This window comes from Pholcus phalangioides, unplaced genomic scaffold (genome assembly GCF_987345545.1).
Source record: "Pholcus phalangioides strain wild (caught in Gottingen) unplaced genomic scaffold, Ppha-v1.0 ptg000015l_1, whole genome shotgun sequence".
Taxonomy (NCBI): Eukaryota; Metazoa; Arthropoda; class Arachnida; order Araneae; family Pholcidae; genus Pholcus; species Pholcus phalangioides.
In genome coordinates, this window is record NW_028301608.1 from 60320089 (window position 1) to 60336626 (window position 16538).

The 16538-nt window shown below is 32.9% G+C and overlaps 1 protein-coding gene across 1 annotated transcript; it reads right to left on the reverse strand.

Annotated features, from left to right (window-relative positions):
- Positions 1-556: 556 nt before the first annotated feature.
- On the reverse strand, positions 557-9959 carry LOC149076374 (cuticle protein 10.9-like). Its single transcript, XM_089245534.1, has 3 exons — positions 9855-9959; positions 2071-2151; positions 557-1905 (listed from the first exon to the last, which is right to left on the reverse strand). The coding sequence occupies exons 1-3, from the start codon at positions 9864-9866 to the stop codon at positions 1588-1590; spliced, it is 411 nt and encodes a 136-aa protein (XP_089101660.1). The 5' UTR covers positions 9867-9959; the 3' UTR covers positions 557-1587.
- Between the last annotated feature and the right edge of the window lie 6579 nt (positions 9960-16538).

Genomic DNA, 16538 nt, shown 5'->3' on the forward strand with positions numbered 1-16538 from the left:
ATAATGATTGGGTTAGGATTTCTACGACTTTGAGTACTTTTTTATGATTTTCCGCATTTCGCTATTTTAACACAATAGAGTTTTTACATGGTTTTTGTAATTTTAAGGCATTTTTCATTATATTCAGAATTTAAGGTATATTTTCATATTTTAGAGCATATTTTCATATTTTGCATATTTCAGCAACACAATGAAATGATTTATTTTTCGCGGGCTCTTTTTCCACTAGACCATTTACCTCCACCCCAATTGCTGTTAGTTTTAATTTATGTACTTGATATTAGCAACAATTGCCAATTTTATCTGTGTATATTTGGCATCACTTCTGACAATGATTGGCAATTTTCCGCAATTTCTTGTATTTTACTCGAGAAAATATGGTTGGTCTATTTATGAAGGAATGTTTTCAGATTTTTTGTGGCTTATTTTTATGTTTTTACGGCATAAAAATCCTAGACCCTAATAACGATTGATATTATATTTATAGGTGTTCTCAGAACGAAGAGACAATAAATGTACCGTACATTATATATATATTTATTTTTATTTCATTGGAGTAATATACGTACAAGCGATGACAAAGAAGTTATGGCTGCATCATATAATATGCTTCGAAGCTTTATAAAATTTGAATAGAAATGAACACTAGGCACAAAAAAGAAAGAAGTTCAGTATAATATAATACACCCCCAAAACAACATTTGAACAACAAAAAATTTAAGGAACCGCTAATATGTAAAAATAAAACATTTGGCAAAAAAGTACTTCGCAGATACACAAAATGCATCATACAAAGAAATGTTATGAACCATCACATTCTCACGGAATCGAACGAAACACACGCATACACAAAGCAATATATAGGTATGAATTTTTCACAATACAAATTCACTAATGTTAAAGTTGAAAATTTGCTAAATTTCTGCGTAGTTAAAAAAAAAATGCATATTGGTACACATTTTGGTTATTTATTTCATTATTTTTGCATATAAAAATGTAATGATTAAATATTGAATAATTGTAATTATATATACCAAATAATTAAATATAATTAAAGTGACATAATTGAACTGAGATGATTGCAAATTTTTTTTGTTCAAGGTAGAAAATTACCTTCGATTTTTCATCAAAACATGAGGATGAACGAAAAGCCACCCTCTAAGTCACCCCCCAAAGACTTCAAAAGTTCATAAAAAAACTGAGAATTTTTTTCCCGATTTTTATGATTTTCGAAAAGTCTGGTGGGTTTTGATTCACTCTGTATTTACAAATTATAATATAATAAATAATATAATACAATATACAGTATATGTCTCATAGAGCTTTTTGAAATTGTGAGGAAACCCGTTATGAAAAAAATTGTTCCAATTTAAAAAATAATGAAAAGTAGGTTTTGTCGGGTTTTCTTCTATTTGAAATGAAAGTGAATAAAGCAATGTGTTGGAAAATGTAACAGTTCATAACATTATCTCACATCTCAAAACAATCTGGCCATCGCTGTCATCACGTCCGTATACTTTGCACATGTATGTACGTGAGTGGAAAATGTTCATAATTGTCCGATCATGAATGGTCATTTCTCATTCTTCAACCGTGATGGTGATGTTGATTATGCTCGTATTTGTGGATGGTGGGCTCTTCAACATGAAGTTCAGGCTTAGCGTCTGAATGAATCTTGACATTGGCTGGGTCTTGATTGGCTGATCCGGGCTCGTTGGTCTTTACTTCAGCGCGAAATCCATTTTTGTCTGCGACGTAATGAACTTCCCGATGGATACCCTTGTGATCGACGTATCCGTAGCTGCCGTGTACGGATCCATGTCCATCACCAACTTCGTGTCTGAACTGCTTGCCCTCATGATCCTTTATTTCATAGCCAAACTTGTAGGGCTGTGGTGCATGATGCTATGCAGCGAAAAAAAAAATTATTTAGTCACATGTTTTCACATTAAAAACATTTAATGAATAAATGTGTGTGTTTAATATTAACTTCATCAATATCACGTTTATTTTTTAAAAACCATATTTGTTAACAAAGGCAATATTTTGAATAATTTGAGGAATTCATACCTCTTCATAATGATCTTCATGCTTGAAATGCTCGTAGTGCCCAGCCAAAGCAACTCCGGCTACCATGCACAGCAAAATAACCTGCAATCATAGAATATAGCAATGTAATGTGTTAAATTTTTTTCTCATGAAGTTATTCAAATAATTGAGTAACGCCACATGGAAACAAAAATATTCTGTTCAAATAATTTTAAAAATTGGAACAGTAATCATTATTTTCACGTTCCTCGGAACTAATAATGAATAATAACTAAATCTCTTTTATGCGTTGGTGATCTACTAAATACCTACAGTGAACGCATATTTAAAAGCACGTTATTTTCCACAAATTTACTTACTAATTTTCCTCTTGAAAAATAATATTGAAGTATGTAATATAGGACCATGCGATAGAACTTTTAGTGATGATATATTATGATGATAATTATGTGCACATTATAAAAATTATATTGTCAATAAATTTTTGTGTAATTCAATAAAAACTAGTGTTTCAATTAATGAAAAACATGTTTCACAATTAATGCAAAAATCCTCATATGATACTTTATATCACCAATAATTATTTTATAATAGGACATAATGTCATTTGACAGGATGCGTATGTCACATGTTTTCTAGCGTTCCTGTATAGAATTAAATTTCAAAACTTTTTACAAAAAAATTATTTATTTTATATATATTTAAAAATTTATATACATTTAACTTTATTTATATTTAATTTTACTTATTATATTTTTGCATTTTATTTGCGTACTGCTCCTGGCGTCCTACAACATACATCATAGCATTTTTAAATTTTGAAGCACTCTTACCATTTATTTCTATTGTTTTATGATATAAAAAACCAGATTTTCACAAAAATCAACTATTTTAATCTTTTTCCCCCAAGGTTATTCGGCTAAGAAAAATTCAGCTCACCAACCCTATACTAATTTATGCTGAAAATATTATCATACTGAAAACTTTATAGCTTTTCAATGAAATATTGTCAACTGTGTATGAAATCAAATATTCGGTGTACTCTAAGCAAGTGCTCAGTTTTCTTACACCTGAAGAACGGCAAAAATAGGAGGAGGAGTCAGGGCCGTCTTAAGAGTACCATGGGCCCCCGGGCCAATTGATTTTTCTGAGGCCCTATCAAACAACTTCTCAAAAATTTCAATCAGATCTAATTTTTGTGAGGCCCCTCTTCGCTTGAGGCCCCCGGGCCGTGCCAGGGTGGGCCCATGCCTTAAGACGGCACTGGGAGGAGTTATGGAGAAATAATTGATTTGAATTAATATAAAAAGGTAATACTTCACAGACATTATGAGTAGAACAAGAGAAATTAAATATAAATGTCAGTAAATATTTTATTTATTTTTTAAATCTAAAATCGCGTTGTTTCTGAAAACACTACATCAACTTTAATAAGTCCCTAACATGAACATGTTTTCAGGTGTGCGTGTCATGTGGTTGAAGTGTAGCTATCTATCTTCTGAATTCGTAAGTGACAATAAGGATGTTTAGTGCTTGTATGAGTAGTATATATATGATTTTTTTTTTTGTCCCGATTACTCCCTTGATTACTGGATTGACTTTTTTCATGAAAAAAGGTGATTGATTTCTATCTATATGCCTTGCAATTCAAAAACCATACCTTAAACTGTAATTAAAAGGATAAGAGTGCCCCCATCAAATGTTGGTGTATTTTAAATACTTCAACCCTTTAAATGTGTAACTTTGAGCTTTGCATATGTTCAAAGGGTTCTTTAAACATGCGTACTGCAGCCAGTTTTCAGATAGAAATTCAGAATCACATTTGCGCAGAAGATGAGGTCATATTCTTTTTATTTAATATATTTTAAATATGCTGATAAATACCCAAATAAAGACAACTCATTGTTTATTGCAGAGCATGTGGCTGTGATTTTGCTATCTTGTTCAATATTTTGCCAGAATTTTTTTTCCCCTTGAAGTTTGCAAAACCCGAAATTTTTTTCTTACTGTAGTTTGAATAACACAAAGAAGGTAGTTATGTATTTGGAAAGTAATATCGCTTCAATATATTTTTTTTATGTTGAATATATTATCTTTGTTTTATGTCCGGTTTTTTTAGGCTCTGCACGTCTTCAATAAGGCCCTGTATGAGCATCACAATTTGAAATGGGTATTTTTAATTATTTTTCCAGCTTTCAATAAGTGTCATTAACTATGAAAAAAAAGTTATCAGCTCGAATAAAAAATAATCTTTCAAGTTTTAAACTGTAATTGAAGGGACAAGAGTGCCGAACTTTATGTCGGTGTATTTTTAACGCTTTGAACACATTTGACATGAAATCGAGATTCGGTCTAATGTTTCACAAAGTGGCAATATCACCTTCTCGTGGAGGATGGAATGGTCCAGCGGAGTGATAGAAGCTACGGGTATGGCATAAGATCCCATGGGTTCGTTTGAGTTAGGGTGGGGGCGATGAGATAAAAAGTTTGAGAAACTATGGTTTATACAATTTTGACGTACGAGAGATATGGTAAATGAAATTTGAGATGTTATTGGAAATGCAATTTATTATTTTTTTCATAGTAAAACCATAATAATTCACTAATTGAAATAAATAAGAGTATTTTTCAACGTTACTCAATGAACTATTTTTCACTGTAACTTCTCTAAAGCACCGTAGAAAGAGATTTAATGTGCGAGTTTCAATCCAAAGAAACTCTAGTAAAATATTTGCATTTTCTAATCATTCATCTTTCGCTGATTAGTCGAAACTACTCAGAATAGGAAAGCTTAAAACATGCACAACTAAATACGTCCTAGCTTTGTAACTTTGCATAAATTTACAGGAAGTTTAGGAAGTGTCCACTCAATCTGCATTCATCACGCTCTAAAATGATACTGATTTGACAAGTGATTTGTTATCCTAATTTATATCTCCGTTGGAAGGATATAAAAAAAATTAAAATCGTTCACCACTGAAGCCTTTCGGCTTATCTTTTTCCTTTTGATTTCATGCAACGGCGATTTCGAATCAGATGAAAGCGAAAGTGGGCACGGCACGTCTTGATTTTGCTTTCTCCGTTGCATGCACCATTTATTTTCATTCATTCAAATGAAACTGGATTTTAAGAACGACATGAAAAATCAATTTCGCAATTATGAATCTATCAAAATTTAGGAATCGGTTCCGCATACTTTAATCTTATTTCTGGTTGTAACTGACGCCACCTATTGCTTATTTATTCATAAATTGAACGTATTCATTCATTCTTTTTCATTTTTTGGTCAAATACGGTAACTGATTTGTTTTTGTGCGTTTGTGGACATATACCGTAAAACCCCTAATATGCGGTCATCCTGGTTTTACGACCAAATAAAAATTTCCAGGCAAAACGCCTATTTGTATAATGTATTTCGAACCCCTGCTTAACGGTCACCTTGAAATACGGTCACAGACACCAATATTTGTAATTTTTGTCCAAATTATGCTCACTAGATAGCAGCACAAGTCTAATATTTGACGGTTATATTGGTCTATTAATGAACGAAATTCTGTCTTGTTGATGTTTACATCTCTAATGTCCGTTTAGAATGCTCCTACGGATGATAATGTGAGAATATTAGATCATAAAAGGAAATATCCTTGAGAAACTAGCAATGCCAGTCGTCTGGAGAAGACGAAATGTGTGTGGAAAACAAGCGCGAGGAGCAAGAAAGTAGTGTCAAAAACTATTCGGACATTTTCAAAGTACTGGACGGATTAATACATTTTCCCGTAAACACAATGACGAATAGGCATTGGATTTAGTCTCGAAGCTAAAATACATTTTGAAGGAGTTTGAATACTCGTCAAAAACCATCAAACATCAATTGATCAGTTTTTTCCAATAGATGTAAATTCAATATTTACTGGGTTTAGCCTTAAATAAATAAATAAATATGTAAATTTTGTAGAACATTTCGTTCATACTAATTTTAATTGTGTTTGTGTGCAATAATTATGTACTTTCATGACTTTAATGCATTGTCAAAATTTCGTTCATTTTCAAATAAATAACCATTTCAGTTTATTGCGAATACTATATTCTACAGTTTTAACAGGAATCCCCCCCCCCCCCCAATACGGTCACCCCGGTCAATTTTTTTTTGTCCCGCGAGTGTTCGCAAAACAGGGGGTTTACTATAGTAGAAATACTTTAAATCGTGATATGAAACCTATATTATTGTGCTATTATGATTGATTGATTAAATAGTTGGAAAATTCATAAAAGTTGTAAGAATTGGTATATTTGAATGTGGTTTTCTAAAAGTTATTCTCACGAGGGGGTATTTTTCGGTACAGAACAGAAATTTAGTTTGAGGTTTTGCCACTAGATGGCGCTGTATGAAAGCAAATCATATAATTCCTTCACGGAAGCTTTTTTCAAACTCTTCTGTGTCCGAAACGTTCGTAAAGCTTCCTCTGGCGATCCGCAACTGAGGTAATAAAACTATAATAAACCCCCAGTAGTATTTTCTATACACAAATGTCAATATAACAATGAAAACCTTATGTAAGCGCCAGTACTCTTAACTTGATTATACAGTTAATGGTACAATATGTATGCTTCAGAAAATGATGCACAAGCGCATACTAGCAGCACGTGATACATAATAAAAAAAATTTACTTGTTCCAGTGCATTTCTGTGAAAATAGCATCGTTACATACGATAGATCATTTTCAGATAATGTATGTTATGGATTTTTGAAAGCTTTTGCCCCAGGAACTCTTTTGATTACAAATTACTATATTCCATGCATAAAGGCTTGGTGAAAAGAGCATGATATAAAATTTATGTATTTAACCCTTTAAGTGGCAATTAGAGATCACTAAGCCCTCTTTTAAAGTGGCATATCTTTTTTTTAATAAAGTAGGCTTTCTTCCGATTTTCAGCAGGTGCGCACTAAGGGGTAAGGGGTATAGAGAAATGTTTTACATTGAGAAATCCATTTTACAAACTATCTAGGCTTGTCAATGGTAAAATGAGAGACTTTTATGGGGACGAGATATCTCGTCTTTTTCCACTTAAAGGCTTAAATAACCTTTCTATACGACAAACACGATATAACTATAACTTGTTAAGAAATATCTGTTTCTTGACCGACACATTGCTGTATTTTTTTTTTATAGTTTCATAATATATTCCAGAATATATTATTTAAATAATATATTATTATATATATTATAATATATTAATATATTATAATATATAATATATTATTTAAATTTTCAGACTTATTTTACGAAAACTTCTTTTACGTTTAGTTAAAAACAACGTACTTACATACTTTATCGACACTACTACTACTCAACCGTGCACGCAATGCGTAAATTCTCCTCTGGAGAATTTCTAACGAACTGGTACATATCGGAGCTTGTGTTCTGCGTATATATGCGGCCCTAACGTATTTACTCTGTCAGATTCATGTATTTTTTGTACTCAAGTGGTGCTGTCATCTGCCTTCCATATTTTAAAGTGAAAATGGCATGTGCCTGAATTACCAGTTTATATAAGTGTCGTTTTGAAGTTCTGTCTGCTCATTTATGTACTGAATGTAAGCGGATCAATTGCTGAAAATAATTTTGACAAACGAAGAATTTTACTTCTAAATCATAACACTTTAAACACAACGTTTAAAATTTTTATTCATGTACTTACTTAGTAGTAAAAATTACTACTTTCAGTAATTCTAAAATTTGTCTTCCATTAATAAGAAATTTTTATCAATATACTCGCAAATATCTCTGTTACCATTTCCGAGTAATTAGTTATGTCTTTCAGGATGCCGACGTTTCTGTCTGGAATTCATGAAATCAGAAACCCCAAATTCAAACTGTTTTGGCTTTGTGTTCTGTTTCTGAAACTGGCCTGTTATTATTTTTTTTCTATGTCTTTAGCAATTTTCTAAAAATGTTAAGCGGGTCACGATAGAAAGCTCCGAGGGTCATGCGTAGAAGAGTCCAGTTTTTATAAATATATTAAACCTGATAAAGTTCAGCAGGGGGGGAAAATAATAGATGAACTCTGTGTAGATCTTTTAAATCGATCCGTGAATTGGGAGAGCAATGACAAGGGACTGACCGGACACATATCAACATCTTTTCCTTTAAGCGAATTCGTTTTCTAGTTTTTTTTTTCAATACACTATAATTTAGAATGACAAGAATGATAACTAATGTGGTATAGAGAAATAGAGTTATTCTTTTCCCTTTCAATGTCGTATTAAGAAATAAAAAAGACGATCATGTCACTTTACGCATCAGCGCATGTGACCTCCAAATCATTGTAAACAATGAAAATATCAGTTTTGGCATGAAAGGTAGAACGTATCATTATTTATTAATGTTGAAGGCATTGATATCGTGATATTTTCGTATGTAGAGATTGAAAAAGTAATAGAAAAATTGAACTTACAAAAAGAAAAATAGATTCTAAAAGACTAAAAAATTTTTATTTTTAATATACTTTTTAAGGAAATCATATAGATTTTCGGTGATAGTAAAGAGCAATAAGATATATAGTCACAGAATACGAGCATGTGTTTTCAAAATCTCGGAGGACGTTTTTTAGCATCCTGTTAGCATAGCTCATGTTTTTCTCTCTTCTAATTTGTTATTGTTCAGTTGGTTTAGGGTAATAACATTCAAATATGCGGATAAAATCACTGGGATTTAAATGATATGTAAATTTTACATTAAATAATCTTATTTAGAACTTAAATAAAATTTAGAAACAAAAGAGTTTGACAAATGTTTACTATTACAATTTAATTTACAGTAGAAACTTATGGAAAATAAAATCAGTTTTGAGCTTAAAATGTATTTTTAAGAATTCTAACTATTACGTTTGAATAAGATTTCCTCAAATTCCAAAAAAAACAGTATTTACAGAGAAAACATAAACGTCTAAAGCAGCGTTTCTCAACCTTTTTCCTGAACCCAGTAAAATATCTGAAACAATTGAACGGACCACTGTCTCATAGTATGTGGAGGGAGGGGTGTCTAAATTATTATATGCACCTATAGGATCATTACTAATATTTGCTAGAAACACTTGAATAAATTTCATTTAATTAAAATTAAATTTTCATTGTCTGCCTGTGAACCACTAGTTCCATCATTGTGAACCACTTCCTGTCCGCGGATCATAAGTTGAGAAACTCTGGTCTAAAATAACTTTTCCAGATTTTCGCAGCCGTCGTAAATAGGAAAGTTCCTCTTGTTGAAGACCGTCTTTGCTGAGCGTTCATCTTAAACGTTTACCAACGCTAGTGGTTAAATAATCAGGAAATGTTTGAAAGTCTGACACACTAACAAATATCTGTAAACATCTGATAATGATGCTAACCAATAACGTTGTGGTGTGTGTTATGTCACTGATATCAACAACAGCCCTTCAAGTCAAGAAACTCTCCTTCTATTAATGCAGTTTAAGGCATGGAGTCCGAGAAATCCTTCGAAAAGTCCTTCGAGAGGTTTCAACGAGCCTGAATGAGATGTAAATTAACTTACATTGCGTTCTTACATTATTATTGGTTGAATATTATTCTATAAAGGGGTCTATGTATATAGCCTTCATGTTACTGGCAAAGTGTGAGCTAGCCTTCGTCATATTCATACAAAAGGTCCGTAAAATATTAAACGTTAAGAACTCCTTCTATAGGACATGAAAGAAAACCTAAGGTATGTATCGTACAAATCAATCATCATCTAAGTTAACCTTAATGGAAGCACCAATGATAAATTACTTCGATGTAACTTACTTTCATAACCATTTTGTCGATGATAATCCAAATGAAAACTGAGAGAGACAAAGTTTCACAGGTTGTCTGAATTGAAAGTAGTACTATTATTGATGGTTTGATGTCTATTGCGGCATTTTGAAATTTTTCTTCCGCTTATATATTGGAGGTGGTGTGATACGGTAGAGTGGTACGAGCGACCGATTTTAAAATCATTGATCAAAAATTATTAACACCATTTTCACGGAATCTCCCTCGTTCCGGGTCGATGGATAGATCTGTTCCTCTTAAAAATGTTCTTCAAAGAGAGCAAAGCATTTGAGAGAAGAACTATGCAAGCATAACCGGCCGATATCACTGATACATTTCTGATGAAAACCTATCAGAGTGCCGTTACGAACTGCCTTAAGGTTAAATAGAATATAATATCCTTCAATTATGCGTTTTCTTTTTCCTTTTCTTTTTTATTTGTGGTTTAGATTTCATAGAAATTATAATGAGATTTCTCTTTGCATCGCATTATCCAATTATATTCCTTTGTCTATTTGTTTGTCAAATGCCAAATCAAGTCATTTCTATTTTTTTATTCCTTTATCCTTTTTTTAAACAATAGAAAATTATGTAATCATTCAATGCTTTACATTCCAAAAAATTTGACTGAATTTCAACGTGTTTCAATGTTACAACGTGGTATTTTATCACAATTTTGAACCCCGCGTAAGAGTTCTTTGTATTGTGTAAGAGCATTTAGCATAAGACTGCTGGTATTGTCAAGTATTTATTTTGATACGTAATAATAATGTTTTCCCAAGTTATAGACTTTTAGATGCCTTAAAGTGTAAGATGAATGATAAAACGCGCGCGATTAACATCTTGGAATAAGTAAGAATCTTAACGACTACGAGAATTCTATGTAGCTATTTCAATTATATTTATTCTTTAATTCTCCATAAGCCTTATATTAACATACCAACCACTGCAGTCAGCCCAAGACCCCTGCCAAAATGGGAGGAGATGAAAATACATTGGACAAAATAAATCTCAGGATTAGCAACAATATCATTACTTCCTCGACAGGCGACAACAGCAGCACAAAAAAGTACAGGTATCCCTCGCTTCACACGATTTCACTATAAAGCTCTCTTCAAAAGTTGATTTTAGAAATTGCAACCTGTGAAATTTGGCCTGGAGAGTGACGTTAATCCTGAAAATCGGCTTGCAAATGAAAGATATGACGTAATTGAAATGACAAAATTCGTTGGATTTCATGACTTAGATGAGTCGAATGCTCAAATCCCATTCACCAGAACTCACTAATCAACATCTTTTGATAAAATTGACAATGCTATCAGGATTTCAACCAAAGAAAAATACCGTGAAACTAGCTTGTGAAAACCTTTGTGAAACTAGAATTTTTGTATTTGCGAGGGATATTCAGAAATCTTGGACAATGCTCTTGGTATTGAAGTTTTCATAAAAAGACGAAAAATTCTGCTTGTCACATGAACCTTGACTGTTTCATTAAAACTAGTTATCAGACAGTTATCATACAAGAGAGAAGACAACAAGAAGATCAGTTGACACCAAGAAAAAAGTCAAAAATATTAATTATATTCATTCGTTTCGATTGAAATCATGAGACTGATTTAAAATTTTGAATAATCAATTAATCATTGAAGAAAAAATTATTTTGTTGATGCAAAAAACGTTGGGTTTATTTGTTAATCTTTTCTGAAGGAAACCCCCTCTATATCTATCTTACCTATGTTACACTCACTCTATACGTGATTTCACCTTACACGGTTACATAATAATAATAATAATAATAATTTATTTGCTTATGAGGCCAGACCCATGCGAGGATGGCATACAAAAAAATAAAATATACAAGTAATAAATTACAAATCATTAGAATATCAGTCATAGGACATAGAAAACACACATACACTTTTCAATTTAAAAAATTCATGAACTTCACAATATCATTAAGAAAATAAAACAGTTTTTCAATTTGATATTCAGAGAGGTGCAAAATTTTAAAAATTAGGTATTGTCTGTTTGGATTGCGGAAAATACACGATTTTAACGAGACAGCTCTCTGCAAATTAAACAATGGACATTCAAAAATAATATGAAATACGTCAAAGGAACGACTAAAGTTGTAGTTACAGTTAGGGAAATTCTCGCCAGGCCAGGATTAAGTATGACACACAAAATCAAGCGTTTCCAGGATATGGGTGTATTGAAAAACAGATAATTTTCTGGTGTAATGCTGAGAAATGTTTCATTATAATGAGCATATCTAGTTGATCTCAAAATTGAGGAAATATAGATTCGAATTGTTAGGTCTATGTATCTTGTAATAATGGTAAAAAAATATTTCTTGATCGCCACCGGTACGACTTGCAGATCCCAAACGAACGAGAGTCCAATTGTATATAGCAAATTCAAAATATCAAAAACCCAGTTGCGGCCATTATTCATTGGAGGGCGTTTTAAAAGGGCATTGTAACAGATCTTGGGGAGTCGGTTATCTGCGAGCATTAAAATTTTACACCAGAAAAAGAGGGTATTTTTTAGAAGAGAAATTGATATTGGTCATCTGGTTGATTCAAGTCTTAGAAGATAGACGGGACAATATCTGGACGTTGGGAATAATTTACGGAGAAACAAATCTTGCACTTTTTCAATGTGTAACCAGTGATCCAGTGACCAGATTGGCGCAGCATAATTTATGACAGACCTTGACAAAGAATCAAATAGTCTTAATGCCACAGGAGTAGATGAGTTGTGGGACTTGCCGAGTAACTCCACCCGCAGCCACCTTAGCTTTGGCCACACACACAACACCATTAGTATTTCTCCAGAAAGAATCCGAGCATGAAAAAGTAGCACCTAAATAGTTATACTCGTTCATGATTTCTAAATTTTCGCCTTCCCACTTTAAATGGTCTCCTCGAGCAAGTTTACCGCCCTTTCTGAAAAGCATTATTTTAGTTTTGTTCAAATTCGCTCGTAACTTTAGTTTCCCAAAGTACAGAGCAAGAAAGTTAATTTTTTTCTGAAGAGATGCGGCATTTTCTGCCAATAACACAATATCATCCGCGTAAAGTGGGCTGCTTACACGGTTGTTTTGCGGAACCAATTAATCGCGTAAAGCCAGGGATGCCTGTACACCAAATGAGCTATAAAGATCCTCAGTTTTCTAATTCCTCAATTTTTAAATCGGAAAAATGTCAAAATATGACCCCCCCCCCCCCCAAATATGCTTAAAATCGCAAAATATACACAAAAAATCCTGAGAAAGTTAAAAATTCCGAACCACGTACAAACAGTGAGAAAGTATGTCTAAAAAAATCACCATGCAGAAAAAGAAGCAAATTTGTTTTTAAAATGCATTTTTTTTATTTTTAGCTTATATTCATTTACAAAAAGAATTTCCTACACATATGTATACTTGCATATGCAAAATAACTTCAGTATTTTTAGTTCCTAGTTGATTGTAGCTTGTCAGCAACGAAATACCAAAGAATTTTGATATCAGATCTAAAAAACATTTAACACTTTTGACATATCTCTAGAAATAGCCTTACAGTAAAACTGTTGATGTTCGGAAAACGCAGTATCACAAACATGTCTACTAAGAAAAAACCCATGTTATGAAAATGTTATGAGCAATATTTATTTGAAAAATTGTTTAAAAAAGGGATTGAGCTTAAATAAACTTTCAAAAATGTGCACTTATTCTGAAAATTCTTTGATTTGATGCATTTACATGCATTAATGCTTAAAACACCAAAAATACTAAAAAAAATAAAATAATTGCATATGCACATATGCATTTGCTTATTATCCGGGCTTGATTGATCAGTTAGTAATAAGAGAGATCTGAACACATCACGAACCAATTGTTTCAAAATATTTTATTCAGTTGAACTTCAATGAAAGAAAAGGAGATAAAATCCCTTACACACACACTAAAGATTATAATAACAAACTCAAATAATATGTTATAACGGACATGTTATTATTTCATATGCATGATTGTACTTTGCATATGTGTATATTTAACTATTTGCTATTACGCCAGAATAGTTCAGTGTATATTTTGTACTAAATTTGTGACGTTTCATACATTCTACTGCGTCAGTATCCCGGATAACGGCCTCTACGTGGACGAGGTGACGCTATTCCAACTTGTTTCCGAGGAGCTAGATGGCGGCGAAGATGGACGGCAGGATGAGGTGCCGAGATAACGTTCACATGTGCTGGGTCCTGATTTGCTGTGCCCGGTTCGTTTGTCTTGACCTGAGCTCGGAAACCGTTATGGTCTGCAATGTAATGAACCTCGCGATAGATTCCTCTAGCATCTGTGAAGCCATAGCTGCCTCGTACTACACCGGCACCGTCGCTCATTTCTTGCCTATACTGTTGTCCCATACCATCATTGATTTTATACCCGAATTGATAAGGTTGCGGAGCGTGAACCTAAAATCAAAAATGATAGTTTTCAATAGCTTGTACGTTTTAAATTGTTAAAATGCAGTTCGCAATGCACGATTTAATTCTCAATCATGGTGTTTATTTAAATTTAGTACAGTATAGCAGTCATTTTTTGTGTGAGTGTATGAGTGTCCGGTATATAACAATATTTTAATGAAATCGTTAAGATCAGTTTTTGAGAAAAACAGTGGCTGATTTTTCTCAGCCAAATATATGAAGGAAACATATTTTCTGGATTTTATGCCGAGGTGAACACGGAAAGAAAAGTCATCTGGTCTCCTCGGAACTCAAACCCAGGCCCTTTTGTATTCTGGACTAGGGTGACACCATTTGCACCACTGGAGACACGACCCCGCCTTCCTTATTTTACGCAGTGTCCAGAAAATATCTATTTCCTAGATATGTTGAGCTCAGAAAAAGCCGTATATTTCTATGTCTACGGTACCATCTGGGGGCCAATTGAAGTTAAGATCCTACTTCAGCGCCTCATGCCACAGTGCGTGAAGTAAGGAAAGCCCAGCCCAGTCTGTCTCCGGACTGTCTACCATCTACACGACTGTCTCCAGTGGTGTAGATGGTAGCACGCTTGCCCGGAATGCAAGAGGGCCAGGTGACTTTTCTTTCCTAGTGCACTTTCACATAAAATCCAGAAAATATCTGGTCTCTTGAAACAAAGTGGTTTGTTTATTTGTTGTAAAATATTCAAATCTTTTTGTAACGGGATATTTTCAAAAATTTGAATAGAAAAATAATCTAAAATGTGCTGGTTATTTACACATATCTCCCCCTCTCCCTTTAATATACTAAGAAACAGTTGCATGAAAATTTAAAGTTTTTATTTCCCTACATAATTGGTTTTTAGTAAATGAAATGACGTGTCGTAACGGCACATTATTTGGATACTTTTTCATATTGAAAGGGTTCGAAAGAAATCTTTTAAGAATTTGTAGACTTCGCTTATAAATCCAGAATACTGCAATATACATTCTTCGTCAAAATCATTTAAGTTACTTAAAAACTAACTGTAATGCAGTAAATCAGTTTTTATGGACATTTTGTTTTTCAGCCACTTCGTTGGGCAATTTGCCTATTCTGGCCTTTGTGTTCGTATTTGTATTAATCGTTAATTTTGAAATTTCTGAAACTGAGAATTACGAATCAACTGAACCAGTTTGAATTTACATTTGAGAAACAAAGGATACTACTACTACTTTAATTCACAATTAAGAATTGTGTTTCACTCTAGCGCAATGTTAGGAAATGAGTAAATTGAATTTTTTTGGGAGCAAAAATATGAAACTATACATTGAAAACAAAATGTAAGACTTACAGTTTGTGGCGCAGATATGAAGGCAGCTGATGCACCAATCATTATCGAAATCACTACGAGCTGGAAAAAATATAAAATCCTGAATTTAGTAATGGTGGTTGTTTTTATAACTATCGTACGAAATACCGATTGCCGTCTTCACTACTGAATACTACAGTATAGGGGTAAATAAGCTGAGCAATTTCAGAAAATACAACACAAATGTTAATCGCATGATTATGCGCACAGACTACGATGAAAGAAATTGTTGCAATTTACCGTAAACGCGGGCTAGTATGGCCCTCTAGAATTCCTCTTTGGCCTAAAACGATAAAATAATAAAACGCACTCTAATTTTACTGTAGAGAAAAAGTTTTGGAAATAGTGTTTTTATAATTTTTTGCTAAGTAGTAGTACTAAGCAATGCAACTGAGCGCTTCGGGTAGTTCACGAATGACCGACTATGTATCAACAGTGGTGGTTTTGAATGATGTAAATTGCACGTGGTTTTCTCATCTTTCAAACTTTCAACTATTGGGGTTGTAATCCAGCTTTACCAAGTTAGGTAGATGCATAATTAAAAGCACAGTTTAACATTTTCAGCTGTGGTATAATTTAAATTTCGTTCGTAATCTTTCTTTGTTCCCAAAAACATTGAGTACACTTAAAACCATAATTACGAATTGAATAATTATGTTCATTTTTTTTAAATGTCTATCCTATTTCACGTTTTTGTTTCCAGACTGGAAAGATAGCGTATAAATACAAGCGTTATCCTGAATTGTGGATGTTATGCAGACCACAGTAATAATCACTTTCAAACTGTTTAGCTGTAATTAGATCTGTTAGAATAAACCAAATGCAAAAGCTGCAGGTAACTTTAAAATACTTCC